Genomic DNA, 15,464 nt, shown 5'->3' with positions numbered 1-15,464 from the left:
AGAGCAATGGGGAGCAGCAATGGGGTTTGAAAGTTGCTGCTGAATGCACACGGGGTCTGCAGATGGTGTGATAGAGAAAATCCCCCAGCTGGATTTCTGGAAGAGCAGGGAATATTTTCTCCAGTAGATGCTACACAGGAATGACCTGGGGACATGAGAGACAGTGATAAGTGACTCTCTCCATCCCCTTTTATCCTGTTTACAATACAGAGGCTTTCCTTGAACAAAACCCTTTTTTTCCTCTCCATGCTCCTGGCTGTTGTGTCTAAATGAGCCAATTTGCTGAAGGACTCCTCCTGGAAGGACTTGAAGTCTAACAAGAATAGACGCTGGGTTGCAGCATGTTGTTTCTGGCAAAAATCAATTTCTTCACAAAAGAACAGAAATCTGTTCTTGTATTTCAGTGCTTGTCATTTCATCAGGGCTCCTGTGATACCTCGCACAGCCCTGGCCAGGAGGGAATCCCAGGGTCTATTTCCATTCAACCTATTTCCAGAAGTGTTTGAAAATGGGGTCTAATGGCTCAGGAAGGGGGAGCAAAGGACGGGGAGTGAATGTGTTTGTTACTGCTGCAGTTAATGGTTTTGTTGATATGCTGTTTATCCTTGGGCTGATGTGATTTCTGGGGCCTGAGCTGCTGTTTGACATCCAGGGGATAATCTCTTGCCAGAGGCCTGGCTGGCTGCATGGCAGGGCAGGACAGACTAAGTTTGATGCATCATCTGAGACACGAGAGATGGACCCACAGGGACAGAATCTCTCATTAATTAAAGATGTGTTGTTGTTTCTCTCTTTTATATCTGTGTGGTGCTCCAGGACGTGTTCTCCTGTGACAAGGCTGCATTCTTCAGGTGCTCACCCTGAACTGCAAATGAGCAGCAGAAAGAACCAAACACTCTGGAGACTGTTCCAGCCTCCATGTTTCCCAATTTGCCCAGTCTCACATCAGGAGGCGTCTGCCTTCAGCTTCCCCACCTCTGAAAATAATTTCTCACTTTTCCTCCAACATTTGTCATCCTTCAGTAGCCTGAATTTTTGCTGTACAGTTATTTTGGTTTTGCCTAAGTGCAGGATGAGGCTGAGGTTGCTGAAGGAAGTTTAGGATTTAAATCAGTGTATTCTATTCAAGAGTATTAGAGCTTTTTATCTGGATGGACCCAGTTTAAGACATTACTCTTGTTGATAAAGCAGGTTTCCCTTCACACCACAGGTGGGACAGGCAGCACAAACCTAGAAAAGGGCAGACTCAAATCAACATCAGGGAATTCAAAGCCTGAGGAACAAGTATAAAGTGACAACATTTAACAGAGGGAAGAGATAGTGGAGAAGGAGAGAGCTGAGTGCTTGTCTGGACCACGAGGACAGAAGCTACAGACTTTTAAATTATTGATCTTGTGGTGATCAATAGAGTTGAATGCTTTACAGAATACAAGCCTTTCCCAATTTTTCCTAATCAAGCTCTTATTAGCATGAAGTTACATTTGTTGGCAAGAACTATTTTCTATGAAACTACAATGACAAGACAGAGTTGTGGTCCTAATTTGAGCTCTTTAATCAATCAGTGTTTGTACCTGTGCCTCTGATGTCCTGCTGCCCTGACTGACTGAGCTATACCTCCCCACCACATTGTGTTTGGTTTTTTTTTATAATTCACCTTCTCCTTGCTTTTCCCGCTAAGTAAAAGGTGACAGGAATTCAGGTGGCTCAGCAGACTCTGACCATAAAGACAAATAACCCAATAAAGATATTGGGTGTTGTAGCCCAGTACATACAGGGAAGAGTTGTGGCTTCAACTGTGGTGGATTATCTGGTCCAAACAATGAAGAGTGATTGAAAAGCAGTCTCTCATCCAGCCCCAGAGCAAAGCTCTGCGAGATAGGACAGGAACCTGCAGCTCCACCATGAATGGGTGACATCTGCTGTATCTCTAAGTATGGAGAAAAACCAGAATTATTAAGAAAGCAAAACTATTTGCAGGATGGACATCCTACACTAACCGTGATCATGTGTGGACAAACCTGTGAAGTGCAGGCAGTTCCCTGGCAATGAAACACTGACTGGGACAGCAAAGCACAGTGCAGGAGAGGTGTAACGATGATGAAAGAGTAGGAAGAGCTGTTTTAGAAGGGATACTTGGATATAGGATTCATCCTACGAGGAAGGAGGTATCAGCTCAGTATCTGCATCTGCAGGTGTGTTGGTCACCTGGACTCCTAGAGGTGACCCAACCTCTGGAGGTTCCACCTGCAGAGCTGTGTCCAGCCCCTGCTCAGCAGCAGGAGGATCTGGAGCTGCTCCGAGGGCTGGAGCCACGGGGAGACCTCGGGGTGTTGTCCTGGAGAAGGCTCCAGGGAGAGCTCAGAGCCCCTGGCAGGGCCTAAAGGAGCTCCAGGAGAGCTGGAGAGGGACTGGGGACAAGGGATGGAGGGACAGGACACAGGGAATGGCTCCCACTGCCAGAGGACAGTGTTAGATGAGACACTGGGGACAAACTGTTCCCTGTGAGGGTGGGCAGGCCCTGGCACAGGGTGCCCAGAGAAGCTGTGGCCGCCCCTAGATCCCTGGAAGTGTCCATGGCCAGGCTGGACAGGGCTTGGAGCAGCCTGGGACAGTGGGAAGTGTCCCTGCCATGGCAGGGTACAGTGTCACTGTACCATGAATCCATTCCATCCTCCCGTGCGGGGGACGCAGTTACACGACCCCAGGCGGCTCTCACAGCTGACACCCTTCTCGCTGACCGCGCCGGGAGAGGCCACAGCCGCTATTCCGGACGCTGCGCCCGGAGCCAACCACGAACGATTCGTGTGGGAAGCGCCGCCCGACCACGGCCCCTCCCGGCCCTCCCCGGCCCCTCCCGGGCCCCTCCCCGGCCCCTCCCGGCCCCTCCCCGGCCCCTCCCGGCCCCTCCCGGCCCCTCCCGGCCCCTCCCGGCCCTTCCCCGGCCCCTCCCGGCCCCTCCCCGGCCCCTCCCCGGCCCCTCCCCGGCCCCTCCCGGGCCCCTCCCGGCCCCTCCCGGCCCCTCCCCGGCCCTCCCGGCCCCTCCCCGGCCCCTCCCCGGCCCCTCCCGGCCCCTCACGTCACGGCCCCGCCCCGCGCGCGCCACGCCGGTCCTGCAGCGCCCCCTGGCGGCCGCGCGGGGCGCAGGGGCGGGACCGCGGCCCGGAGGAGGCGGAAGCGGAAGCGGAAGCAGCGGGAGGCGGCGGGGCCGGAAGTGCCGGAAGGCGACGTGTGCGGAGCGGAGCCGGTGCGGGATGGAGGGGCTGTACCAGCAAACCAACAAGTGCGTGAGGGTGTGAGGGGTATAAGGGGCTGTACCAGCAAACGAACGTGAACGTGAGGGTGTGAGGGGTGTGAGGGGCTGTACCAGCAAACCAACAAGTGCGTGAGGGTGTGAGGGGTATAAGGGGCTGTACCAGCAAACCAACAAGTGCGTGAGGGTGTGAGGGGCTGTACCAGCAGACGAACGTGAACGTGAGGGTGTGAGGGGTGTGAGGGGCTGTACCAGCAAACCAACAAGTGCGTGAGGGGTGTGAGGGATGTGAGGGATGTGAGGGGTGTACCAGCAGTTGTCTGAAGGATCGGAGGCAGTCCCGCAAGCCGAGTGTACGAGGCCGGGCGTGCGGGAGCCCAGGGCCGACACCCCACAGATGTCAGAGCCCTTTAGAAGCGTTTCCCCATCAAACCCCATCCCCGGGGGGAGCAGAGCCCCGAGCCGCGTGTGCCACGTCAGCCCCGAGGGCTCGGCCGGCCCGGGCACCGTGAACGGTGATTCCCGCTTATTGATGTAGGTTTATTTAAAACACGCCCGTTTAAAAGGATTTTTGCAGCAGGGTCCGGCTGCCGCAGTTTAAACCACCTCTGGAGGCGTTTGGCTCCTTGAGGATAAATCCCACCTTTCAGAGATAATGCCAGTCTGGAGAGGGAGGTGTGGTGTGGGAATTGCAAAATAAGGCAAAAGTTCTCGTGGTTCTGTTAGTAATCCATGTGGAATAACTCACGGGAAAGGGGCCAAAGGACGCAGTTAAGCTAATATTGCACATCTCGATGGTAATTTGTATCTTTGTGGGGCTCTGTTAAGAGAGGTGGGGTGGTAAGAGACTTGAATTGAATCTTGTGTTGAATCATCATTTCTCTGTCATTAAATGATGATACAGAATGACCCTGTAGGGAAGAGCAGGACATCCTGCTGGAGATCTGGGGATGCAGGAATGTAACAGCAGCTGTTATGGATATGGGGACTGCTGTCATGTTGTACCCATTTCTGTAGTGCCTCATTGTGATTATTAAATGGTTCAGGTTGGAAAGGACCTTAAAACCCATCTTGTTCCAGAAGAATTTAGCAACCATCAATATTTTTTTTCCTTTGTTTTCCTATGCCACTGCTTGTCCGGCCACAGTAGTTCATTCTTATAATGACAAGCTTTTAATTTCACTTGATGCCTGTGAATTCATATGTTGTGGGACAGTGAAAATCATTCCTTATTCACCTTCTCCTCTTGGGTGTCTCCTCACTGTCATCTCCAGACAAAGCTGAACAGCTGTTTCTTGTAGAAAAGCTGTTCTGTGTTTTTTGTAATCTTCACCTTGATTTCTGTTTTTAAATGAAGTTACTTTTTAGGTGCCTGTGAGGTGAGAGCACATTTTGCTTCCTGCTGAGGACCTGGGTTGGTGGTCAGGGATGGGCTGTCTGCTCTGACACTGTTGCTGATTCCTGTGCTGTTCTAAAAAGTGCATTTCAGCAAAAGAAGCTGAAAAGTGAGGTGCTGAGCAATGGTTTTATGACTGTTAACTGACTTCTCTGTTAATTTTCTCTTTATCTCCTGACAGGCAGGTCCATGAGGTCCAGTCTTACATGGGGCGCCTGGAGACTTCAGACAAAGAGTCAGTGCACTGTAAGTAAGGAGAGGGAGGGAGGTTGATTTAGTTTGCATCTTTAACCTTGTATGCCTTCTTACTAAATTTACAGTCAGTATTGGAACAAATTTAGCTCTTGAGTCATTGTGATCAGCTGCTGAGACACATCACCAATTCAGAATGCATTGAAATTGTGTTGCTGTTTAACTTCAGTAAGGTGATGTTTTGTATGAGGACAGAGCAGAAAAGACAGGACAAGAATTTGCTTTATCTTCCTGTTACAATCCTTTAACTGACAGAGTGCTTGCTGTGGATGCTTCTTTAACATTGTGGTAGAATTGCAGATTTTTGGTGCTGTTAGCATTTGGAGCTCATGGTCAGGGTGTCTGTGCAGGCCTTCAGCACAAACAGATCAAAACCCCCACACTGATGCACACATGGAAAATTAATGAACACCTTGGTATGGGCAGAACTGCAGATTGAGATCATCTCTGGGCTGGTTTGTTAGAAGCTCAGAAAGCTGAGAGATGTGGCTGTACCTGCCCTGCTGTGTTGTTATTCCCTCATCCACCAGGGGCAGCTTTCCCCTGAAGATGCTCAGTGCAGTTTCTGGGGAAGATGCTGTCATTTTGTGTCAGGATGCTCCTGACATTCCTGCTGCATCAGAGTCAGAACCTGTTGTTCCACCTGCTTACGGGAAGTCAGTAGAACCATTAGGTCTGAAATTGTCCAGGTAAATTTGGACTATAACCCTGTGCTCATAAATGTCTGTAATAATAAGATGCTCTGATATGTGTAGTAGGACTTTTTACCCCGGTGCAAACTTGGCACATGTATTTTGGACCTGTGTGAGTGAATGACCTGTGAATCCTGAATGAGTCACTAACAATGGGTTTCATCAGGAACTTCTGAGGTGAAAGGACACTGCATTGACTTGATGCAATTCTGCACATGTTCACTGACTTCTCTTGCCTTAAACACATTTGTGAAACATGACTGGGCTCTAGAAAGGGCTGTGATAAATTTTCTATCAAAAAAATAGCAACTTACTAATTCTGGTTGTGTTTTTTGTGGTGTTTGTACTACTCCTTCTACAATGCCAGACTTCCCAGACTGCTGTTCTCTGGGGGTGATTTTGAAAGTTCTGAAAATTAGTATAATTTGCCCTTTTGCTTCTATTGCTTGAGACCATTTCAAGATATAAATTATGTAGTTTACAGATTTTACAGTCAGTTCACCAGTTTACATAGTTAAAAAATGAATAAATATATGTATATATTTCTCTGTCTATAAAGATACTAGTCTGTATTTCAGAATTTATGGAAAACAGGATTATTTATGGTTGAAGAGCAGGAATAGGGGCCAGGAAATCAAACTTGCAGCCTTTTCCAACTTAGAGCAAATAGTTCCCTCTTGCTCAGAAAAGTGTGTAGTGGTGTAGTTTGGTTTGACAAAAGTTGCTGTAACTCTCTGTCAGCTCTCCTGTGTTGGGTTCACCTGCAGTAAATGATGGAGAGATGGATTAGGACAATTTGATTGATTTGTCTCTGGATGTGAGTCAGTTACTCTTTGGCTGTGTGACATCCAGGGGCAAAGATGAGGTTGTGTGTGCTCTCTGCTTCTCTGGGTGCTGCTGAGTGTGGTTTTCTGTGAAGTCAAGATATGTGGAGTGGTTGGCAGGTGGTTGATGATGCTTTTCTGTGTTGTTGTGACAACAAATCCTGCTGTGGGAGCAGGAAGGGGCTGCAGGGGGAATGTGGGGGCTTGAAATCCTAATTCATGGAGCTGATGGGGAAAGAGGTTCAGATGTCTGGAGTGAGCAGGGACTTTCCTAGCTGCCTTCTCAGGAAGATGGAAAGGTGAGAGTGTCAAATTACTGAGCTAAAGAAGTGACATTTCATTATAGTTATAGTTCTCAGTTACCTGATTATTTTCATCCAGTAAAGATTTACATTGTCAGGCTTTACATACTGCTTTGAATGCTTTTGAGCATTTGCCTTTATCAGATTGCAGTTTTCTAATTCAAGTCGAATCCTGTTTTTATTTCCTTGCAGTGGTAGAAAATGAGATTCAGGCAAGAATAGACAACATATTCAGCAACTTGGAACGTCTGGAAATCCTGTCCAGCAAAGAACCTCCCAACAAGAGGCAGAATGCCAAACTGTGAGTTCACTGCTTTGCTGTGATTGTGCAGGGTAGTCTTTGTAATTATTTTAATTAAATTTATTGAAGTCCTTTGCCTTTTGATTTGATAACTGGAATCTTTATTTCAGTTATTTGCATAACTGATCTCTATGCTCTACAGTAGTAAAATTGAGGCACAGAGGCAAAATCACTTTCCTGCATTTAACCCCAGGATCATGAGAATCATTAACGTTGGAAAAAGCCTCAAAGATCATCAGGTCCAGACTGGTGATGCAGCTGGATTCATGGCTCTCTTCTCAGATGAGCAGGACATGCACTTGGATGTCTGTCACTTACATTTAATGACATTTGTGGAGGTAGAGAGTAAAATTCCCTCATTTCGTGCCATTTTCTCTGGGCCATTTTCTAAGCTGTTGGTGACTGAAATGAAGAGGTTTCTAAAGTGAGCAATAGTTTGAGCAGGAGGTTGGACCACAGACATCAGGACTTGCTGTTCTTAATTAATTCAGTGACTCAGTTATTAATGTTTAGTCCAAAATGCTCTTGTAGGTAGTATGGGTGGATTTCATGTTGCCTGTATTAAAGAAAGGGGCCAGTATCTGAAGTAGTCATCATTTTCTTTGTAGAATCCTGGAATGGTTTGGGTTGGAAGGGGCCTTAAAGATCAGTTCCAACCCCTGCCATGGGCAGGAACATCTTCCACTAGACCAGGATAATCTGGTGATGAAACATTAAATTTTATCAATCATTTTATCAGGGCCAGTGGAGTTCTGGAAATTATTTGTTTCAGCCCAGTGCAAATGTCTGAGGTATCTCTTGTATTGCCCACTGACTTTGGGGCTCCTTTTAATAAAACCTCAAACTTCAGAACATGATGCTAATTAAAGAAACTGGAAACCATCATTTTTATGTGAAAGGGTGTGGGGGGTCATAAAATAGTACCTGTACAAATCCTACCATCTTTCCAAATCTGTGTTAAATGAGGAATGGATACAGTTATGTAACACCTGAAGAGACAATCCATGGGATAGGGTGTCCAAGACAGCTCAGGAGTTCTGCTTCACATTCTGTCATTAGGCAGGAGGCTAAATAATTGATTAAAATGAATAATCACCTGCGAAGTAATCACCTGTGTAGTAGAAGAATGAGACAAGGAAGATGTAGGTGTGGAATTTCAGCCTAGCATTGGATGTCCTGTGTCTGTAGAGAAGTAGAACCCATCATTCCTTGTTATTCGTTGCTGTTAATTTGTGATGCTCCTTTGCTCGTGCAAAAAGCACCAGAAAATGAGAGTGGTTTTTGTGTTGCTGGCCCTTTTCAGGCGAGTGGACCAGCTGAAATACGACGTTCAGCACCTGCAGACAGCCCTGAGGAACTTCCAGCACCGCCGGTACCTGCGGGAGCAGCAGGAGCGGCAGCGCGAGGAGCTGCTGGCCCGCACCTTCACCACCAACGTAAATATCCCTGCTTGGGCTCTCTGTGCTCCAGCAGATCTAATCCAGCAGGGGGGAGTCAGGCAGCATGTAAACAGGACTGTTGGAAGCTGCTGTGAGTGTGAATGAAGGTAGAGAGGAATCAAAATACGTGGGGATAAAGTACAGCAATTGTAGGAAAAGCTGGGCTCTTAAGCAGGAAAAGGCTCCAGAAGCTGCTGCTCCTGTTTTATCCTGCACAGTTCCACCTGGATTTACATAGCAGTTGTAAAAGGGTTAGTGAGGTAGGTACCAAAGTGTACCTTCCACTTGGATTTGTGTCAAATGTCTGGCAGATCCTGAGATCTGTGAAAAGCCTGACTTTTACACTCCCCACTGACAGCAGGTGTCAGCACACTTCAGTGTAGCCAAACACAAATGACACATCTGGGACAAAGCCCTTTTTGCCTAGAAATGAGTCAAAACTTTGTAATAACATGAATGTGTTCGACCTGTTCTTGTTAGTTCCTCCACTGGGAATTCCCTCCAGTGCAAATTCCTGCAGGAATTTTACTCAGAATAATGTAGGCTTTCACTTTTCTGCAACTTAAAAGATGATCTTGTGTTTGGTTTGGTTTTTTGGGTTTTTTGTGGGGTTTTTGGTTTGGTTTTTTTAATACTATTTTTAAATTTTTGTTTAATTTCCCTCTTTATTTCCCTTCTTTGTTAAAGTCATCTCACCTAACATTCATTATCTGTGTTGTCAGTCATGCTCAGGGCAAGAAAGAAAGAATGTGAGCAATCCTAATTAGCTGAGATTTGGACAGTTTGATGCATTTCTTAAAGCCTGCCATAAAGATAATGTCTGGTATTTTGTTGGCTGTTTCAGAATTATAAACAAGGCTTGAAAGAAACACTGCAATTTGTTGTTTTTAAACACTGTGGTGTTTCCTTGCAAGTAGGGACAAATTTTCCTACAGGAAAATTTGCTGTTCAGAAACAAAAGGTGTGGAAGTAGAACAGTTTTAAAGAGCAGTAGCAAGCTTACAGATGCAAAATATAAACCAAATGGGTTATTTTCTCCTGCAAATGTTGAAAGGTATTGTAGATGAAAAAAAAAAATACACAATTTGTATTTCTTTTTAGCTTGCTACAAAAATGTGGCTTTAAAATGATCCTTTAATAGAAAAATGGTGATTTATTTTCAGTTATCAGCCTCTCTTGGTTACAGTTTTCCACAGTTCCTATTCATATACTCCCCTGTTCTATCAGAGATGTCAGCTGGGTGTGTGAGTAAATCACTGGAACATCCAGAACAGCTTTTGGAAGCTGTAGCAGTGTTCTCAACCGTTTGCTTAATTCAGAGTTAAAATGGTCTTTATCTTAAAGCCTCTCCTTGTACCTGGAGAAAATCACAAGCAGTAAAACAAAACTCTGGTGCCATCCCATCTCCTTAGGAGGGAGGTCACAAATCTACTTCCCTATTTTTACTGCTGCCTTATAGTGGATAAGAAAATCCTTGTACAGAAATGAAATCTGCTGGTTTGAAGGTTGTTAAATATCTGGAATGAGCCATTCACATGGAAATCGAAGTGCTCAGACACTTGTGTGAGCCTTCATTCACAGGTGAGCTGCATTCAGAGGGGCCCAGGTGTTCTGTCAGAGCCCCTTCATCCAGGGCCCCTGGGACCTCTGTCCCTGATTCTTCCTTCACAGTGCCCAGGCTGGGCAACGCCAGTCATTGGGTCCTACATGGCATTTTCAGGTTAACATTTGGGGTTTTTACCAAAGAGTGTTCAGAGTACATTCTGCTGTATCTGTGTGTCTCCTGCAGCTGCTGGGCACATGGAGTGCCCTGCATTCACATGACTGAATTCTGCCTTTGGGTGCTTCTTGTTCTGAGTACTTGGAGCAGGTGATCAGTGTTCCCAGCACTTGCCCCTTACCAATACCCCAGTTCCTGCTCTAAACCATGTGGGAATAGTGAGTCATTTCCTTGCCCCTCTGGATGGAATTGTGTCCAGAGAACAGCAACCTGGAGGCCTTTGGTAGACAGGGATGATGCCATCCCTGCCTTCCTGTGCAGTCCAGATTAGAGTTTTGCCCTGTTATTTCCATCTCAAGATTCCCATTTCCTAGTTGAGAGAATGCATATTTTCTGGAAAAACATGAAAATACTGATTTTTCATAATTTTTTTTTTAAATAGGGTCCTGGGTGATGAGTGAGCCAGTGCTGAGGGAACCAAGCCCATGTCTGTTTGTCCTCACTGCCAGAAATTTGCACTATTTTGTAAATGTTTAGAATGTCATCTCCAAACATTTTTTCAGGCCTTTTGTTGCTCAGAAATGTGGTGTTAAATCTTCCACAAGTCTTTCACTTGCAGTGATCAATGACTAAACACCTTCTTGGTGTTTAACACCTTGTTAAACACCTTCTGCTAGCTTTGATGTTCTCTCCTGCAGTTCTCTTTCCTACTGAGATTATAAAAATTCTCTGCTTTGGCTCTTTTCATCCTTGTGATCTCATTGCAGTTGAGCAGCTGCTCAACTTTGCCTTTTGGCTTCCTCACTATCTTCTCTAAATGACTCTTTTCACTCAAATATCAATGTTGTATTTAAAATCATTATGAAGAACAGGTGTAAGCACAGTTCTCCCAGTCCTGTTGGGTTTTGGCCGTGTCTGCTGGCGCGTGTTGTGTTTCTGAGTGAGCAGGTAACCGAGTCCCTGCTTTCCCCACAGGACTCTGACACCACCATCCCGATCGACGAAACCTTGCAGTTTAATGAATCCCTGCAGAGTGCCCACCGAGGCATGGATGATCTTATTGGCAGTGGCACCAACATCCTGCAGGGGCTGAGGGAACAGAGAGTCACATTAAAGGTGGGGGCATCATTTTTTACCAGGAAGACCCCACGTTTTTCTGTGTTCATGCTGATTAGGCTAAGTAAAATCAATATATGTGTTGTTTCAATACATTGCTCTGAGCTGAGGGTGCTGGAAAGGCCCAAACTTCATTTAAACAACTGGAAATCTTTACATTTTACCATCCTGTTAGTAATACCTTTAAGATCTCTTGGGGCTGTCTGGCCTTCACCTGCGGGGCAGCATCTGGAGTGCTGAATGTTATGTTTGTTTTTCTATGGTTGACTGTTCTTTTGTTCAGGTTCAGGAGGGGCAGTAACTGGCTGGCAGGGAGATGCTGGTTCAGATGAGCATCACTCAGAGCAGCCACAAAGCTGGTGTAGAGCACTTATGATTAAGATTAGTAATAATGATAATGTACCTCAACAGTCCCTTCCTCTGTGCTCATAACAGCTGCATTTCTGCATGTCTCTTCATAGCAAATATTTGTCTTTTATTTTACAGACTGCTCAAAGTGATGTTCAGTTCTGAGTGAAAAGCTCAAGGATACAAAAAAAATTAATAAGAATTGTATGGGGAGAGACTGGACTTGTGCAAAATGCAGGGAGATGCCTGTCTGTTGTATTCATCTTCTGATGGGGATAAGTGCTGTTCTCAGTTTTGTGACACTGCTTTGTTTTGGGATGTATTTTCCAGATTTAGGCATTTTTAATGATATAAATCCCAGATTTGGTCATGTCTGTCACACCTGCAGCTCCATGGTGTGGCAGGCAGTGCAAGCCTGGTCTGCACTCCAGCTGGCACTCGGGGAGCTGAGCTGGGCATGCACGGGCACTCTGCTGTCCTGACCCTAGGGTTCCAGGCTGTCTGGTGTTCTCTGGGCCCTGCACAGAACCAGCACAGGGTTCAAAGCCTCCAAGGCCTGCAGCTCCTTCTCTGCTACTTAGTCTGGTGACCAGGCCCTGTACCCACAGATCTTACATGGAGACATTAAGGCAAAGTTTGAAGCTGAGTTCTTTGCAAGATGAGGTTTAGCTTCTGGTTCAGGTCACTTGTTCACTGACGTGGTGAGTATGAATTTGTTTTAAGACAAGGTCCATTACTAGAGAAACCTTGAAGAAAACTCCATGGTTCAGTGTTCATTGCAGAGGAATGGTGTTGCTGAGCAGTTTGGCCACAGGAGTGAGGGAAAGGCTGTAAGAACTCATTGCTAGTGCTGGGAGAAGATTTGGGTTGTGAATGATTTTCCTGCATCCCTGAGAGGATTGTAGACATTTGTCCACCGTGTTGAGCACTGAGTTGCTTTGGTGGCTGATCACATTGGCCTGGAGCATCCAGTCATCAGTGTCCCTGTGCTGCCCACAGGGAATTGGAGTTGATTCTCCAAGCTGGGAAATCACTGATGCAAGGTAATCTGTCATGAGGGACTGGATGAAGCAGATGGATTCTGGAGGGTTCCTGAGAAGGTGCATCCCACCACAGGAGGGCTCACCAGTGCCATAGAGGAGCCCTGACATGGCCTGGTGCCCTACAGGATGAGGAAATGCTGTTTCTTGTAGTAGCACCAGTCCTGTGTGGCTGCTTTGGCTGGCTGGCAGTGACTGCCTGGTTCCTACTGGCTCTTCTCCAGCCTTTGCCAGGCACCTGAGCTCTGGGCCAGCCCTGCAGTAGGGGAGTGCTGGGTGTCTGTCCATGGCTGCTGATACTGTCTGTGCTTCCCTGGGTGTTCAGGGAAATGTTGCTTCTCCCTTGCAGGTGGGGGAATTTCTGTTCATATTCCTTTTTCCCTTAACTCAGTTTTTCTTACACTGACACAGACTTTATTGCCTTCTGGCAGAAGCAGCTGGTGTAGAGACAGCTTACAAAGAGAAATGGGTTAATGTGGAATTATACAACATCCCATGTTGGAAGGGCCTCCTAAGGATCATTGAGTCCAACTGCTGGCCCTGCACAGACTCCCCAGCAATCCCAGCCTGTGCCTCCCTGGCAGTGCTGTCCAAATGCTCCTGGCAGCCTCCAGGAGTGACCATTGCCTGGGGAGCCTGGGCAGTGCCCAGCACCCACTGCAGGAAGATTCTTTTCCTGAAATCCAACCTAACTGTCCAGCTCCAGCCATTCCCTGGCTTCTGTCACAGAGCAGAGATTGGAGTTGCCCCTCAGGAGGAGCTGCAGCCCCTGGGGAGGTCTGACCTAAAAGAAGAGAGGCTGAAGTTTTTATTTTAAAGTCAAAGCATAGAATTCAGCACTGTGATGGGAATCGGTGCTTTGACCTGGCTCAGAGATACTGAAGTGAACATCCTGAAGTGGGCTGTTGTGTCAGGGACAGCCCAGATGTCACCATGAGGGACTGTCTGTTGTCCTTGGTGTGGCAGGGCCCCTCCTAGCAGTTGCCTTCTGCACAGGTGGGTGTGAGGAGGGTCCTGGCCAGTGTCTGGCTGTGGCTCAGTGCTCTGCCTGCCCACAGGTGGGTCACTGTGTCCAGCTTCCCTGGAGGGGCCCTTTTCACCTCCTGTGCCATTGGAACTTTTGCAGCCCTGAGTCCTCTCTGTTCTCCCCACTCAGGGCAATATCCCACCCTGGCCTGTGCCTGGAGCACATCACTCTGCCAGTATTTCATACTGTTTCCTCCAACCACTGCCCTGAAATAAAGCAGGAGGATTCCTGTTGTGTCCCTGCTGCTGATGTAATGGTGGGATCCATATTCCTAATAATACCAGGTGTCCTGCCTGTAGCGCCCTGTGCTTTTCTGTGGAAAGATTTCAGGAAATGTCATGAATTACACATTTATCTGCTTTTTTTCTGCTATTTACCTTGCAAGTGTCTGGACCTTCTCAGTCTCTGTTGGTATGAACTGTACTTAAGCAAGGGGAGCTCTGCACAAAACCTTGGCTGATCGTAGCTCTTTTCAGACTGTGACTGGAACAGGACCAGGAGAACTCTTACTCCTCCCTAAGGAGTGCATTTTTCTGAGACACTTTTTAATTTGTCTCTGTCCAGATTGTTTTGTGTCTTTAACCATGTTCCTGTTCACGTGTATGAATTAATTAGTGCAGACATCCAGTTGTTTCCAGGGTCCTGTGGAATGGTAGGGATGGTTGGCTGAGAGAAGTTCCATGGATTATAATCCATCACTCGCCACCCATGATGAAATACTCTTGGACTGTGGAATAAGAAGGCTCAGAACATGAGGGTGATTGTGTCTTTGCTGTGTTGTTGTCCTCAGGGCACTCACAAGAAGATCCTGGACGTTGCCAACATGCTGGGCCTGTCCAACACGGTGATGCGGCTGATCGAGAAGCGCGCCTTCCAGGACAAGTTCCTCATGCTGGGGGGGATGGCGGTGACCTGCCTCATCATGTTCCTTGTTGTGCAGTACCTGACATGAGCTGCTGACCTCCTGCAAGAGGAGTGTCTCCAAGACTGACTTTCCTCTGGGTGCTGCTTAGGATGAGACCTTCCCATGGACTTCAGAGTTTACAAATCCCACTCGGACAGTGTCACATGGAAAGCACGTCGGGAAATGGATGTGTCAGGGGACTCTGTGCTTGAGCCCTGTGAAAATAACCTCTGGCCTTTACTGCTCTCCCCTCAAGCCTGCAGGTTTAATGGTCTGGTTAATAGGAAGCAGAAGTGAACATTGTGCCCAGATGTAGGAAGGCAGCAATGTCCCTTTGGGCACACAGGAATGGGAGGATGCAAAGGCACAGCCTAGGATGCAGCAGGTCTTTCCTGTGCTGGCCAGCACTGACCTGACCCCTGCATTTTGCAGTACAGGAATGGCACAGAGAATTTCACAGTGTTCATGGGCCTGAGTTCAGCCTGTGGGACTGAGTGTGCAAAGAGTTGGGAAGTGAAGGGCTCCCATTTGTGGTTCCATTTGCTTGGAGGAGGATGATTTGTGGGGAAGAGTCTTAGAACACGGTTATAACCTCAGTTAACACACTGTTAACCAGCACAGATCTCTGGTTTAGGCTGAAATGATGTCTGCTCAACTGAGGGATGTTCTGGTACCTCTCTCTGCCCTGCTGCTTCCCAGGGGATGCTGAGTGCCATGCACCCTCCTGCTTCCACTGGGATGCACATCAGGCCTGTGGCATCTCCCTGGACCTCCTGCCAAATCCAGCCTCCAAAACTGACATTTCTAATGCTGGAGCACAGAGGTTTGGGGAGCTGTGTTCATTTCCTGAGAT

General features: G+C 47.3%; 1 protein-coding gene and 1 long non-coding RNA gene across 4 annotated transcripts; one reads left to right on the top strand and one right to left on the bottom strand.

Annotated features, from left to right (window-relative positions):
- Positions 1 to 246: 246 nt before the first annotated feature.
- On the bottom strand, positions 247 to 2,145 carry LOC131588971 (uncharacterized). Its single transcript, XR_009279681.1, has 3 exons — positions 2,019 to 2,145; positions 1,773 to 1,927; positions 247 to 1,230 (listed from the first exon to the last, which is right to left on the bottom strand). It is a non-coding gene; the product is annotated as an uncharacterized LOC131588971 (long non-coding RNA).
- A 1,051-nt stretch (positions 2,146 to 3,196) lies between these two features.
- On the top strand, positions 3,197 to 14,786 carry GOSR2 (golgi SNAP receptor complex member 2). 3 transcript variants are annotated; one of them, XM_058858084.1, is made up of 6 exons: positions 3,197 to 3,280; positions 4,828 to 4,892; positions 6,909 to 7,017; positions 8,321 to 8,453; positions 11,152 to 11,292; positions 14,498 to 14,786. In XM_058858084.1, exons 1-6 carry the CDS (start codon positions 3,252 to 3,254, stop codon positions 14,657 to 14,659), a joined length of 639 nt encoding a protein of 212 aa, XP_058714067.1. In that variant the 5' UTR covers positions 3,197 to 3,251; the 3' UTR covers positions 14,660 to 14,786. The 3 variants fall into 3 exon arrangements, with proteins under 3 accessions (XP_058714067.1, XP_058714070.1, XP_058714069.1); XM_058858086.1 differs by lacking the exon at positions 3,197 to 3,280 and adding an exon at positions 3,497 to 3,516; XM_058858087.1 differs by lacking the exon at positions 11,152 to 11,292.
- The last annotated feature ends 678 nt before the right edge of the window (positions 14,787 to 15,464 follow it).

This window comes from Poecile atricapillus, chromosome 27 (assembly GCF_030490865.1).
Source record: "Poecile atricapillus isolate bPoeAtr1 chromosome 27, bPoeAtr1.hap1, whole genome shotgun sequence".
NCBI classification, from domain to species: Eukaryota; Metazoa; Chordata; class Aves; order Passeriformes; family Paridae; genus Poecile; species Poecile atricapillus.
Note: the sequence above shows the minus strand (reverse complement) of the source record. Positions and strands in the feature narration are given on the sequence as shown.

Bases quoted from the DNA above. Each gene is read 5' to 3' on its own strand.
- GOSR2 (XM_058858084.1), top strand. From the start codon at position 3,252: ATGGAGGGGCTGTACCAGCAAACCAACAA. The intron at 3,281-4,827 runs GTGCGTGAGGGT...ATCTCCTGACAG, and splicing joins CTGTACCAGCAAACCAACAA to GCAGGTCCATGAGGTCCAGT. The intron at 4,893-6,908 runs GTAAGTAAGGAG...ATTTCCTTGCAG, and splicing joins AGACAAAGAGTCAGTGCACT to TGGTAGAAAATGAGATTCAG.